The 16,299-nt window shown below is 34.3% G+C and overlaps 1 protein-coding gene across 1 annotated transcript in view; it reads left to right on the top strand.

Moving 5' to 3' along the window:
• LOC127433393 (phospholipid phosphatase-related protein type 1) overlaps positions 1 to 14,402 on the top strand; it is a 95,781-nt gene extending 81,379 nt beyond the window's left edge. The window contains exons 5-8 of the mRNA XM_051685259.1: positions 6,052 to 6,302; positions 10,222 to 10,398; positions 10,742 to 10,873; positions 13,698 to 14,402. Coding sequence (XP_051541219.1) covers positions 6,052 to 6,302; positions 10,222 to 10,398; positions 10,742 to 10,873; positions 13,698 to 13,730 — 593 coding nt within the window. The 3' untranslated portion in view covers positions 13,731 to 14,402. The remainder of the gene's footprint in view (positions 1 to 6,051; positions 6,303 to 10,221; positions 10,399 to 10,741; positions 10,874 to 13,697) is intronic.
• The last annotated feature ends 1,897 nt before the right edge of the window (positions 14,403 to 16,299 follow it).

Below are 16,299 nucleotides of genomic sequence, written 5' to 3'. Positions count from 1 at the left end.
CATTTACTTGTGGTTTCTTTAATGCTGTGATGTTTACAGGATCTTGGTTTTAGGACACATTTGCCATGTTGCCCACCATGTTGCACTCCAGCATTGATGAGAAAGAAAATTATAAAAATAGAGAAAACTTGATTTACTGGCCCTGATGCATAATGCAATGTGGACTGTAGTAATGGTGTCCACTGGGACTTGGTAATGCAGTTATATGTACAGTACCATGTCAAGGTTTTTTCACAGTACCAAGCAATCGTAGCCAGACAGCCCTGTATTGTTCTTTCGCTTTCCAGTGGTGGTCTGTTTTTTGTTTTGTTTTTTTGGTCTTTTCATTTCAATATTGTTCATGGCCACCCTTCAGACAGTGAGAGGCTCCATAAATTATAATCTAGTTCACTCCAAGACACATTTTCAGACAAGTCACTTAAAGGTATAGTTCACACAAAAATGAAAAGTTTATCATTTAGTCACCCACATGTCATTCCAAACCCGCATGACCTCCTTCCATGCAACACAAAAGGTGAATTTTTGAAGAATATCCTGGTAACTATTTTCTGAAAGTGAATAAGGAATGGTCATTCAATCTCCAAAATGACAAAAAGCACCATAAAATATAATAAAAGTTGCCCATCTGACTATTGTTCCAAATGTTCTGAAGCAATAGCTTTGTAGTTTACCCTCCGCTAAAGCTCTGGAATGGACTACAAATGTTGCATGGACTACAAAAATGGCGCATTAGTGTCTTGTGATTAAACGTCATTCAAGTCAATGCTTTCATATTTGATTTTAGATCTTAAGAAAAGGAAACATTTTTCAGTGAATGGGTCAGTGACGTGTTGCTCTTTTTTATTTGATTATGTCCAGCTCAGTTAAATCATTCAAAATTTAATTACAAATGCAATCCACACTAAACAATTAATGTACTTTGTCAAGGTCAGAAATTAAGGGGGGCTTGGGGCAAAAGTGACAAAAATGCCCCAGAAAATTAAAATGTGGAAGCAGAAAATAAATGCCCCTCTTTTTATTTATTACATTTGATATTCAACGGCATTACACCGTGTGCATATAAGGGCAAGTAAATAAAGAATTTAAAGTCTGCAACATCAAGACTTATGGACAAATTATGGAAAAAGTTTTCCTCCTACGTAATGTTCTGTTTGAATGATTTTTTTTATTTGAGAAAATAAACTGGCCTTGTTTGCCTTCAGATATTTCTAAAGATGAATTAAAACATAACAAGCCTGATGAAAGTAAAACAAGATCTGTTATGAAGTAGGTAATAAACATTTTCACTAGCACAGTCCCAACTCAGTAAATTGCTCTACTCAGGGATGCAGTCAGAATATTAAAACTAGTCCTATAGAAATAAGGTGTTCATTAATTTAGTTTGATTTTGTATAGTGAAAATTCTGTTGAATTAAACATTTTCCAGATGCTTAGATGATGAGTACAAATTCATATCCACTATAAACATGAAATGCAATTAAGTAATTATTTTATATATTAATTGCGATTATGTAATAAACCAACCTCGAGCATGTGGATGATCGTATACAGTATGTTAGCCATCATCAAAGACCATTTTTGAGAGAGCCGTTTTCATGCAAAAAAATCAATCAATAAATAAAAACAACAGAGAGAATCTCTTTAGACCCTCAAGACCGCTTGTGAAGTTTTTTTTTTTAGTTTTTTTTTTTTTTATCATTCTTGTGTCACGTCATTAAATATCAATATTTTGACATTTTTATGAAAAGGCATATTTTGTTTAGGTCATTTGGTGTAAAACTTTTTGATATTCTTGATTCAATAATAATTTTTCCTTAAAAAATATGTTTGAAAATCTTTTTTAAAATGAATGATTAAGTTGTGTACACTTTCATGTATTCAAGGTGCAAGGAAAGTACCTCTTTCTTGATGGTTACAACACATTACATTTTTTATTTTTTTTAGAAAATGCAATAAATGTTTTTCAGAAATGTGTGAAACCGACATGGACTCAAAGATTACATTTCTATGAACTTGATGTGTTTTAAACTTGATATTTCTCATTTTTATCACCTTATTTGTCAATGACCCAAATAACGACTTTATTTAAATGAGTTCAATTTCATTTTATGTCTTCAGAAGACTTGGAATATAGCTCACAAGTTGTATGGAGCACTTATGCACTTGCTTTTATGGGGCTTAATATGGTAAGACCTGTCCCCATTCACTTTAATTTTTTTAATGATTTTTTTATTTAATTTTTTGTAACAGCTAGGGTTGTCAATTTAATGTTCATTTAATGTGATTAACTATATAAAAAAATGTTGTCTTAACAAATTTACACAATCATGCCCCCTGACCCTACATAAATTCTATAGTCAGTACCAATACAAGTAAAATTTCACAATTCTCGATACCAATTTCAATACAAAAAAAAAAAAAGGTAATATGCTATTGAACACACTCTTAGCCTATTTAACAAATTTAAATGTATCAATGTAAAAAATAAATTAAGAGTTGCATGTTTCCTTAAACAAATTCTGAATTGCTTTGTTTATTTTAAACAGAACCCTATGAAACCAGTTTTATATATTTTTTTCTAAATTCCATTTTCCATTCCATGTATTAAAATGTAATCAATTTCATCATCAAAATAGTGTCTAATCAAATGAATTAATCAAATAATCAAATGAAAATTTAACAATTAAACATTTCAACATACCAATGCATTTTTTTTCATCAAAAGTTTTTCTTTTTTTTTTTTTTTACTCAGTTAATGAAGTACTTCAGTAAAGATCCGCACAGCATAATACAAAATACAAAATTAGTCTTATTTTTGTCAAATACAAGTGCTGCACAATAGAGCATCACATTATTAATGAAAACATTGATAAACACATATATTCAGTACAACAGCACTCGTGCTTGTGAAATATTGCTTAATTATCATCATTTTTAATATTATTATCACTACAGTACATACTGCATTGTACTCGGAGACGGCCCGTCCTACAGGCGATACAGGTGACCACTTAGGGCCCCGACGTGCCTGGGGGTCCCTCGAACACGTATAAAATAATTGAACAAGTTATAAGATTAAGAAACTTTGACTATTATGAAATTCTCTGCAGTCCAATAGTTTCTACCACGGACGCACTCTGTACAGCAGGCAACACGTGTGGACCTCATCATTTAACATACAAATCACAATGACGGTGAAAACTAAAAACATAATATTAAGTATAAAATGAGCTCTGAATAATCACAAAAGACAAATAACTGAAATTTACAACAAATAAAATAACAGCAGTGGATCTAAAATCAGCAAGAAGTAAAGCTAATCAGTACACACTAATCTGCATAATTTATTCATAATGCAAAGCATTACTGGGATCTGGAGCGCAGCTTCTTTTCACAGTATTATTAGACACAGATCCCACACCTTGCTGAATAATGCGCACGCCTGACAGAAACACAGGAAATAAGTTGTGAAAAATATTGGTTTGTGGCTATTTGAGTCTTTGAAGCTTATCTTGTGTAAAGGATAGCAGAAACAGCACTTGATAAATTATTAGGGCTTTTCACACTTTCTCAAGAATAATCTGCCAGGGAAGGAATTCAGACACTGCCGATATAAAGATGCAAAAACTCCAATAGAGTGAAAATATGAGCAATTAGTCTGGAAAATAACCAAACCATCCTATCTGCAAAAATGTCTGCTCTCTAAGAGGTATGTGTTTATTCTTTACATTTGTTTACAAATATGTATTTCAGGGTGTTGTGTTTATAAGCCCTATTTAAAATATGTAATTTTATTTATACATAATTTGCTCTCCCCCCCCAAATTTGTTTTCATTGATTTTGTTGCTCTAAATAAACATTTAAACATATGTGGGTAGTTGAAATGGAATTTCAAGCAAAACTATTTTAAACAGCATTTTTTGTGTTACTTAAATGGGTAACACTTACACTTGTATTTGTTAACATTAACTTGAACTTACAATGAACAATACTTAATAATCTTGGTCAATGTTAATTTTGTACATTATACAAGTCAATTTTTAACATTAACAATTGCATAAGTTAACAATAGTTAATACGATATGAACAAATATTAAACAATTGTATTTTTATAAATTGACATTAGTCAAGATTTATAAATGCTGGAAAATTGTATTATACATTGATAATGATACCTAATGCAAACCTTATTGTAAAATGTTACCCAGTAATTATCATAATTGCAGTTCCCATGACCTCATATTCATTGAGATACTGGATTATTTCTACTTCTAGAAAAAAGTTGACAGGCGATCAAAATAAGGTGATAAAATGGTGACTTGTCACAGCACCTAAATACACATTCCCTTATTCATGCATGTACATTTTAACCTAACATCAAAAAAAGCTATTGGACATGTTATTTGTCATCTTCCAGTATAGTGCTTCTTTTTTAGTGCTTTCTATAAAAAAAAAAATCTGCTCGTTGCGTTTGCTGTGGTTCTATGGTGGTTTTAAAATTCTGACAATTTTCACACCGGGGGTCCCATTTTCATGATTTCGCCTAGGGCCCCACAAACCCACGGGCGCCCTGATTGTACTATACATTAGTTATATATTTATGTTGCGATTTCTTCAGTTTTCCCGTCAAGCTTTTATTTTGAATCTTTTCTGTTCTGTGTTTTTGACCTTTGTTTCAGTCCTCTGGCTAAGACGTTGATCCAGTATGATTTTTAAGTGCAAAATACTGCAATTTAATTATATAAATATATAGTCTGCAGGTGCTGCTCACCTTACAGTAAAAGTGAACTTTTCTGTCATCTACTACAACAAGCGTGATGCTCATAAAATGTGGTGTTGTGATCAATCTGTGTTTTCAGCGTATAAGCGTGTAAGCGTGCTGAAGCGCGCAGCACATGCAGACTATATTTAATCAAACTGGCGGTTTAATAATCACACTAGGACGTATCACTGTTTTGATTTGATTGTCAATTTCGGTGTTAAAGTAGTAATGGCACGCACTCATAGGCGTGTGAGTATTTGAAAGCAGCCATCTGTCAGTCAGACGGCGTGTGGGGACCGAATTGAGTCTGTGCTCGGTACTACAGGTACTGCAGAAACACTGGTAGCGTTAAATCTTTTTTATTTTAATATCGACATGGTACTGAAGTACCGGTACTTTTGACATCACGACTAGGAGCAAATTAAGCTTTAAGTACAACTGTTTTTACAAGCTGCTTCAGCAGAGGGCAGTCCATTCGCCTCAATAAACCTGTCCAGCAGCACATCCACAGAATGAGAGCCGGTCACACAGGATTTTAAAATGATTAATTTGATTGCAAAATGGATTGCTGTCGACTGTAGGCTTGTTCAATGATATGGGAATAAAACAAACAATATATTGACTTCTAATGCAACTTTTTGTATTGTCTAATCAGTGCTCTACTCTTCTGCCACAATAATGTAACATATTTCAATCTGAGTATCTGAATTATTATATTTATTATAAGCCATACATAAAATATGTATAATTATTTTAATTATTATGTATTATATATCGAATTATCTTTATTTGGGGGCTTTCTCAGCAAAATGACATTTGAGATAAATTTGCCATTCGATTAAGTAATCTGCATGTTATGTAATTAATTTGATTACAGTTTTTAACCGATTAACAGCCCTAGTAAGGTGAGTAAATGATGACAGAATTTTTACTTTCCAGGTGAACTATTCCTTTAGCATTATTGCTTATAAGATCAAACAAAGAGTTGGAAAATATACTTCTGAGAGAGTTTACATAATTATAGAGGACATCATAATTACATGCATTATATAAAGTGTAGAAAAGTAGTTTTATTTTTGCCAAATGGCATATGCAAATATTGCATTTGCTCCAGAGGGCATCTGTAATTACTTCTGGGTAAAGATAAAAATAACAGATTGTTCCATTAAGGCTACATTGGTATTCAAGGACATCCTTTAAGCCCTTGTCTGATTTGCTTATGTGTTTGTGTCTTGATTGGAAGCAACAGGCTGAATTATTATTTTGTTTTTTGCTGTTTCTAACCACAGGTGTCTTTGCATTTGGCCTGTTTGCCACTGACATCTTTGTCAACGCTGGTCAGGTAGTGACTGGCAGTCTGGCGCCGTATTTCCTTAACGTCTGCAAGCCAAATTACACGGGGATGGACTGTCACGTAAACCACCAGTTCATCGCCAATGGCAACATCTGCACCGGGAACCATGTGTTGGTGGAGAGAGCCAGGAGATCCTTCCCTTCCAAAGATGCTTCGCTCAGTGTCTACTCAGCAGTCTATGTCACTGTAAGAAACTGGATTGTGAATCAGAAATATAGTCTGCAATTGTCTTCTGTTGTATTAGTACTGTATGTGCTGGTAATTCAATTGGAAAGTCATTTTTCAAATGGTTTATACTTGAAGGGTTGTTAAAGTCTTATGTTTTGCTCACAATATAGAACTAGGCTTTTGGTAAGCTTTTACAATCCATAAAATAATAAGTGTTCTTAAGTTACGATTTTTACTAGGGATGTCCCGATACCGACACTGGTATCGGAATAAAGTCTGATATGTGACATGTGACGGTTTGTAACTGGGCCCCGCAGAGTAGCGTCACACATACAGTATGTGTTTCTGCAACAGCCTGTTATGTTACAAGCTGCCAGATTCAAATCGGTTTCTGTGCCGACACAGGCTGCACTGGTCAAACGTCTGTAATATATTTTCACTCAAACAGTTTCTCATACAGTCTTTTAAACCGCAGTACATTTATTTTATATACATATATCCAACTCGTTACCAAACTACCATGATAAAAAGTTTATATCTCTTATACACACAGTCAATACATCAAGCGCGATCTTCCTCCGATGCGTGCTGAAATGTTTGTTTACATTAGTAGCTGCTGTCAACGTCTTTTCAAGCACATAATATGTTTATTTTATGGAACAAACAGACAAATTGTCACCAAAGTACCATGATAACAGTTCACAGCTTTTACATGCACAGCCATCACATCTAAACATGATCTTCCCATGCATACAGGGTCTGTGGATGATGTATTCCTAAATGTGTGTGAGTTCGAAAATAGTTTTTCAGAAAATTCTAAATGGCAGAACAATTTTTATGACTGCTGCTGGGATTTTGACCACCCTACCAAATTTTGGGTCTCTACAATTGACTGTTTCTGGCACCCAGACACTTAGGGCAGAATAGTTAAAAGCAGTACTATCATGCTATTAACATGTATAAATACTGCAAAAGCCCTTATTTCCCTCATGTTTGTTACTCCATGTCTTTTTATGTTCCTTAGGCCTGTCGCGATTATTAAATAAATGTCTTTCAAATGAGCCCACACACAATGTAATCGGATGCATAGATCATTAGATAATCCCCACGAAGCACAGTGTTACACATGGCCACCACAAGATGGCGCCAAGTAAATCACACAAACTCAATAATGCAGACTCATCAAGTCAAAAGGCACTCATTCTGTGAAATCTCATTACTAAAATCATGTCTTCATACTATGCAAACCTTTAGTCATTGTTGTGTTTGCATGTGTATTTAGTTTTTTATGTAAAATTATTGTTTTATTTGTTTGGGGAGGCTTTTTGACACATGGAGACATTTTTGTACACTAGGATAAATAATTTTTGTAATGCTATAACTTTTGATTGCTTTGTCGTATCAACATACACATTTTCTCAGATACAGTTGACATAATTGGGAACAAAACAAAAGAGTTTTTCGGAGCCACCTTATTTACACCCAAAAATATATAAAGTCAAATATGAAAAATAGGAAGAAAAAAAAAGGAAATATTAGGCTACATTTTTTTCTTTATTTCTTTATTTATTTTATTTTATTTTTCACTGAAACAGGAAATCTTTAAAAACACCTTCAGAGCTTAAAGGGTTAAGCTATTGTGTAATGGCAAATGTTCCTGGTCATAGCGGGTTCATATACGCAGTGTTTATGACGCAGAGTGACACAGAGGATGAGACACACACTTACTCTATTTCTGTGGGGTGATAAAATGATGAAAGGAAATCTCAAAGGATTTGCTTCATGAGAAATAAGGGCTTGTGGCTTTAATCAAAGACCATTAAACTAACGTGTGAAAGTGAAGAAATTAAGACAGAAATATTTTAATGTTGCATAATATAATATAAAATAATATTATATAACATAATATAATAAAAAAATATATTTTATATCATATACACTGGCAGCCAAAAGTTTGGAATAATGTACAGATTTTGCTGTTTCGGAAGGAAATTGTTACTTTAATTCACCAAAGTGGCATTCAACTGATCACAAAGTATAGTGAGGACATTACTGATGTCAAAAAACAGCACCATCACTATTTGAAAAAAGTCATTTTTGCTCAAATCTAGACAGCAGCCATCACTCCAACACCTTATCCATGAGTTATCATGCTAAATTGCAAATTTGGTGCTAGAAAATCACTTGCCATTATATCAAACACTGCTGAAAGCTATTTGGTTTTTTAATGAAGCTCAGTATTGTCTTTGTGTTTGTTTTTGAGTTGCCACAGTATGCAATAGACTAGCATGTCTTAAGGTCAATATTAGGTCAAAAATGGCAAAAAAGAAACCGCTTTCTCTAGAAACTTGTCAGTCAATCGTTGTTTTGAGGAATGAAGGCTATACAATGCTTGAAATTGCCAAAAAAACTGAAGATTTCACACAAAGGTGTACACTACAGTCTTCAAAAACAAAGGACAACTGGCTCTAACAAGAACAGAAAGAGATGTGGAAGGCCAGATGTACAACTAAACAAGAGGATAAGTACATCAGAGTCTCTAGTTTGAGAAATAGACGCCTCACATGTCCTCAGCTGACAGCTTCATTGAAGTCTACCCGATAAAACCAGTTTCATGTACAACAGTAAAGAGAAGACTCAGGGGTGCAGGCCTTATGGGAAGAATTGCAAAGAAAAAGCCACTTTTGAAATAGAAAAAACAAAAAGAAAAGGTTAGAGTGGGCAAAGAAACACAGACATTGGACAGCAGATAATTGGAAGAGTGTTATGGATCTTAACTCCATTGAGTTTTTGTGGGATCAGCTAGACTGTAAGGTGTGTAAGAAGTGCCTGACAAGACAGCCACATCTATGTCAAGTGCTACAGGAAGTGTTTGGTGAAATGTCACCTGAGTATCTGGACAAATTGACAGCTAGAATGCCAAGGATCTGCAAAGCTGTCATTGCTGCACGTGAAGGATTTTTGATGAGAACTCTGATGTAGTTTAAGAAGAACATTTTTTACTGTTACATTTTTTTCAGATTGTAATAGTAATTTTTCACGTTATTAATGTCCTGACTATGCATTGTGATCAGCTGAATGCCACCTTGGTTAATAAAAGTACCCATTTCTTTCCATAAGAGCTAAATCTGTACATTATTCCAAACTTTTGGCCATCAGTGTATAAATATATTTTTTTAATTACACTATTATTTTTAATGAGTTCCAAAATCAACAGTGTAAATGTAAAACTGACCAAAACGTAAGTTGACCAAAAAAAGAGACAGTACATATTATAAGTATTTCAAAATATGTTGATATTTAAACCATTATTTACATGTCATTCATATAGTTAGCCTAAAAGGAAATCATATATCCCTATTTTATTATTTGATTTATATATATGAAGTTAAATATGTAAAAAAGACTTAAGCACACTTGCATCTTAAAGAAATATGAAAATTGTCAGCCAAATTTCATAATCGTGGCAGCCCTAATATTCCTTATACTCTTGAGTCTGAGACAAACAATATTAACAGCATACTTCATTGTGGAATGCAGTTTTTAGAGCCCAAAGCTTATACCTTACTGGTCAGTTAATGATTCTTTTTTTCACCAGGTGAACAAAAAGAGTCTTGAAAAAACTGTCGATGTGGACTCATTTTTAAATTTGATTATAGTGTGAATAGGACTTCAATGTGTTTTAAAGCCACATTTCTGATGGTAAATTGTTGAGGGTTTCTCTCTCTGAAGCAATTGGAGGTTATTTACTCCGATTACTTTCTCCTTAATTGGCCATCATTTCCCTGAAGTGGAGCATGCACTGTGTATTTGTTATTTATAAGTTGATTTCCTCTGTCACCTGACGCAGAATAAAGCCAGTAAATAAACACTTCCTTAATGTGTGTGCGTGTGCATGTGCGTGCGTGCGTGCATGCGTGCGCGTGCGTGTCTTCAGATGTACATCACGAGCACTATCAAGACTAAAAGCAGTCGTCTGGCAAAGCCTGTGCTCTGTCTGGGGATCCTGTGTGCTGCTTTCCTCACTGGTCTCAATCGGGTCTCTGAGTACCGCAATCACTGCTCAGACGTCATCGCTGGATTCATATTAGGAAGCTCTGTAGCTCTCTTTCTGGTGGGTTTCATTGCTTTGTTAAAATTTTATTACCTTTATTGGTTAATAATATATTATTTTATCACCTATTTTTATTCTTTTTTTTATTTTTTATTTTTTTATTTGTTTCTTACATATTTCCTATTTACACCTTGTAGGGTGATGCATCAAGCAATCTCAAATTTGATAACAAATTGTTGTGATTCATAATAATTTTACTACTATGTAAATAATCCAATAATTTTTGTATTAATGGAAGTTCCAGGATAGCGACTTGATAATCAGAATTTATCTTTTTTTTTTTTTCTTGGCTTTGGCTTGCATTCAGAAGGTGAATGTCCAACAAGTTCATTTCTCATTGTAGGGAATCTGTGTAGTGAACAACTTCAAAGGGACCCACTCCACTTCCACCAAACAGAAGCAGGAGGATTACCGTGGTCTTCCCTTGATGACATTCCCTCGTGTGGAGAGCCCCTTGGAGACCCTCAGTGCACAGGTAACATCCTCCTCTGCATTCATCTGACCTGCCCAGAGCTGGCCCTCACAAACCCATTCTCTTTAAGTCTGACGATTTAAAACATTAATTGTATTAATTATTAAAAAAAACCCCGCAATTAATCAGTTACAATTATACAATTAATCATGCCCCCTGACCGTGCACAAAATCCCTAATAGGTATTTTCCTACCATCAGATCAATTCTAGCTTGCAGTACCTACTTCATGTTTTTACGAGTAGCAGTCAGCAGAGAGCAGTAATCGCAACTCCAGCTGTGCAGGCACACTTACTGAGAGGAGAACAAAAGAAGCCTGACACAGTAGGATGCACACTTGCGTTCAAAAGCAGATGAACACTATGTGTCGCTGAGTGATAAATACTAACTGCAGGCTGTGCCAGCCAGACAGCAAGGGCCGCTTCGTTGATCACTGTCTGCATCACTTCAGTCTATTACAATGGACTTTACAGAGGATGAACTTCTGCCGACTCCAACTATACAACAAGGGATACTTCACTGCCACCAACTTCCAGCTGGACTGCGAGGCACACCTTACTGACCTCTGCTTGCATCATCTTGGTCATAGGACGTAGAGGTCGACGATAGTTGATTTTGCCGATACCGATCACTAGGGTGGTGGGAAAGGCCGACAACCATTTAAATTTAAAACAATTTAATTTAAAATATATTTATAGAATGTCAAAAAAAAGTTCTTATACTTTTTATTATGACAGACAAAGACAAAGAGTCCAAAATGAATAAAATCCCAGATGCAGTTTTTTTGTTCAACCAAAATCCCAATAATATCCAGAAAGAAAAATCAGATTTGGTGCATAACTAGGACTTTTAAGAATAAACAAGTCCAAAACACACTGGGGACTCTTATTTTGAAATGATGAAAAAACTATCGACAGATTTTTGCAGATAACCGATAGTTCCAAAAAGCAACTATTGTCACAATATATCGGTCTACCTCTAATAGGATGGTCTACACTCTCTTAAAAGGAATACATACACTACAAATGAATGACAGTTATAGCCTTCATCAGCCAAATAAAAGGACACTGCATCTACGTGCACTTCCACAGTCAGTTCGGGATGGACTTAATCATTAATCTAACAGTTCAGTCAATATCCTTTAGTTTTAAATATTGCCTACCAACATCTACTCATTTTACTTATGTCATACATGATTTGTCTTACACATAGTTAACTAATATTGGTATTTGGGGAAAAAAAAAAAAAAAATCTGCATTTATTACAATGTACTTATTGTGCACATACTTATTGTTACATTGTACTTACATTTAAAATACCTGTGTGTAATAACATTTATAATTATTGAGTTGCCCCTAAGTCTAACCCTAAACCTACCCATAATACTACCCCCATACCTACCAGTAGGCCCTCCTACCCCCAAGCAGCAAAACTTGCAAGCTTCAAAAATGCTTCATAAAACCCAAAACATCCAACTACATGCTTTGATATTTTTCACAATTTCCTTACAGAGTGATTATAGCAGTTTGTCGTTTTTTCCCCAAAACTGGGGCATGAATGAACCGATGCCCAGACAGTTGCATTCTGTCTCCTTATACAACAGGGAAATACAATGCTTCTTCTGCAAAACGATTCTGACAATTCAGTGAGACGGCTCTATTGACAGCCAGCAACAAAATACCTCTAGTACTTGAGGAACTGATGTGGGCCAGAGGAATTCTCCTTTACTTGCGAGACAAAAATAACAACATGGTGCAATTTAGTGCTTGCTGTTCCATACAATCAATGTGGATGTGGATGATAAACAAAGAAAACCAGGTGTCCTGTTGGGATTTGGACTAGTGAAAAAATCGAAATGGTTGTTCAAGGGGAATTGAGATTACATGTTCTACACTGTGGCTTTGTGGTTTTTGATAAATGTGCCTGATAGTTAATCAGCATTTAGGCAACCAGCCAAGTGCTTACCACCATCGGAAACAATGCTATATAATGTGTACAGTAATTCAATGGCAAGTGAATTGAGACTATTTACCAGCCATTCATGTATTTTTTTAGCTTCCAAAGAGTTATATTTTTCATTACTTGACTAAAAAATTAGGGCTGTCTATTGATTACATATAAAAGTGTATCAAATTATTAATTTATTAATCAGTCTAATCGAAAATGGTCGTATAGCATTGAATTCAACAAAATTGGCTTTCTGAGGTTAACTTCAGGGCTGATCACAGTGCATTTCCATTGCATTTGTATTTATTTATTTTTATTGTTGGTCCATGTAGACATGCACCAGGCGAACATCATTGGCAGTTTTTAAGATGCTGTGCCAAGATGAATGTAGTTTAACTTAGGAAAACGTGTCTCAAGAACCCATTTTATTGCACTCCGTCAAGCTGTTTTGAAGGCAACTATTCATCCTGTGAGAATGGTTCCTTACTCATGATGTGCTCAGTGAGTCTAATTTGCCAGTGCGCATTGCTTGTAGTAACGGCTTGGGCTGTGCTGATGGTGAACTTGCAAAAACTTCAAGCTTGAATTGCTTCAATGGTTGGAATATCCATTTTTACAAAATGTATGCACAAGTCAGGCAAAATACAGCCATCTCGATGGAAATCTGTCATAATTAGGTATTTCGCCTGATGGACTTCCATTGGCAAAGATGTTTTCCTAAGCAAATGTCGTGTTTGGTTCAAGTTTGTTAAATTAAACATGCATGTTTGCATTGTTGACTGTTTTTTACTCGCCAAAACCATATTTTCTCACATTTGGAACAAATGTTAATCGTAAATGCTCTGTATCACTGTCTTAATGTAATTTTATTTGTATTTCAGAACCATTCGGCGTCCATGACTGAAGTCACATGACTAAGGGGGCAACACCTCGTCACGTTCGTTTCACCTCAACACTTCTAGGCACAAAGAGTTTTTTGTACTGTGGCATACTGTAAAAAAAGAAAAAATGAAAAAGACAGTATTATGTTGTAACTAGTTGTACCTAGAAGCAGCTGTTTTGTACATTTTGTATAAGAGAGTGCTGTAGCTTCCCCTCATAACGTCAACACTGCTCAATGTCCAAATTTATGCCTTCTTTGTCATGTTTTACATCACAAAGTATATATATATATATATACAGTCTATATATAATGTAATTGAAACATTAATGTTGTTCTGTGGTGTTTGTACAAAGATTTTATTTTGATTTCTTTCCTGTACATTTTTTGACCGAGATCATTTTTGTATTCTTTTTGTTATCTGTATAAAGCATTTTGATCAATTTTGCCTGCTGATTTTCCAGGAATGTTTTTGGTATACCTATTTTTGGTGTAAGATGTAAAAAAGAAACATGTCGAATTGTTACACGTCGTTGTATCTGATTCTCCGTGGGCATCTTTAAATGGCCATGTGCTCAGCATGAAATACACAAAATTGTTTGAATAAAATGTTATTCCTGACTGTATTTTGTTTTTCTTTAAAGTTTGCATTTCATTTGAAATGCTAAATATATTTTCCTGAGTATAGTCTGTCAAATAAATAGTCCAATAATATGAGTGGGTTTCATTTTTTAAAGGAAGGCATGATTTGTTGCCTGTTTTTGAAGTTAATGATGTTTCTAAGGTATTTTAAGGAATAGCTCTATGGGACTTTGGGTCACGTTTACATTTTCGGATGGGAACAGATTTAATAAGCTTTAAAAGAAGTTAAATATAGGATAATAGCATGTTAAATTCAGAGAGTGGTGTCCAGCAACCATTTTGGAAAGAAAAACAAAGCATTTTTACTACATTTAATTTCTGTCAATATATGAGTCCATAAAGAGATAATAAAAGATCATGCATCAATGATGTGGGCAACATCCAGTAGGTAACTCACTGGTAGCTCAGCAGCACAAATTCAGTCCAATAAATAATGCAATTTACCAAAATCGTATTTCAGCCATAGTGAGGAAAGACCGTTTAGCACCACACCCTTTATTTACTTGTCTGATTTCTTTAAAATGAAGAAAGAGGGTAAAAACAAATACAGACAACAAGAGTACTGGGATTCATAACTTTGTGTGTGTTCAAAATGCAATAAATGCATAATGTTGGTGTAGTATACTCATTTTAACACATTTCAAAATGAATAACGGAAATGGTTTCTCTAGGGGCTAAGCCCTTTATCTCTTCCAACCCTAGAAACACCCCTGAAACTGTCCTTAATCACAGCAGACATGGAATATAAATGTTAATGTTATAAAATCATGTTATTCACAATTCTTGGTATTAAAATGTTTGTGTTAAATATTTATAAAAATTGAATAAACCTGTGGCTATATAGCTTATACAGTCCATTTATCTGCCAAAAACTCATTAAGGCTTCAGAAAGCTTCAGTAAAAACTGGTTTTGTACCGTATAGTTTGTCTGCTGGGTAAAACCCCCTTTCTTAAAATAGATGAGTGAGGTATGAAAAATCCATTCCATACTTCTGAATGTTTTGCTGTCATGAGAAAGTTCACTTAGAAAGTAAGGAACTCAAGAACTTTGGAAACTAGCTAACCAAGTTTTTAATCTAAAAAAAAAAAAAAAAAGACACTACTGGCCAAAGAAGGGATGAAAACAGTCTGCACAGTAAAGTAAAATGCAGTGAGTTAAGTGTTTAAAATATTTTAAACATTTAGTTCAAAATAAATACCACCAGCAAAGTTTGCATGCATTCGTTTTTTCCACTTTGCAGTCTTATTTCTAGTAACTGGTTTCACCGCGTCATCTTCTGTTTGTCTTTTTCTTCCAAGAAATAACAATTATTATAATAACATATTATAATTTATTTTTTTATTTTTTTACTTCGTACCTGTACTGCACCTTTGCGCTTTTGCTTGTCATCTCTAAAACTTGCCAGACTACCTATTCTGATTAAGTCTTTGGATGTCATTTCAATAAGATGTAAATTCTCTAAAACTTTTCAAAGCAAAACGCTTGTTGATCTAGTTGGACGGCTTCTGATCTTCAATCGTCATAACTATACTGAGGTGTCTTTAACAGGTTTTGCAGTTAAAAACATTGAACAAATAATTTAAACAATAACAATGAAAACAATTAAGCCTTAATTGGACAGGTATTGAGAACATTTTACAAGCAATTTCATGTCTTTTATTCAGATTAAGTCAGTTTCACCGAGCCAACATACAGTGGCAAGAAATGTGCACATGGTTTGATCTTCATCTAAGTAACATTAATGAACAAACACAATCTGTTTTAACTAATAACACACACATTATTATTTTTATTTTGGAACATATTGAATACATCATTCAAACATTCAGAGTGTAGGCTGGAAAAGTATGTGAAACCCTAGGATAATGATAAAAGCTAATTAGTCAGGAGTTGGCAAGCCTGGCGTGGGTTAGAGCTACTTTGACTTATAAAAAAACACTCAAACATTTTGAATTATTAT

This window comes from Myxocyprinus asiaticus, chromosome 43 (assembly GCF_019703515.2).
Source record: "Myxocyprinus asiaticus isolate MX2 ecotype Aquarium Trade chromosome 43, UBuf_Myxa_2, whole genome shotgun sequence".
NCBI lineage: Eukaryota > Metazoa > Chordata > Actinopteri > Cypriniformes > Catostomidae > Myxocyprinus > Myxocyprinus asiaticus.
Note: the sequence above shows the minus strand (reverse complement) of the source record. Positions and strands in the feature narration are given on the sequence as shown.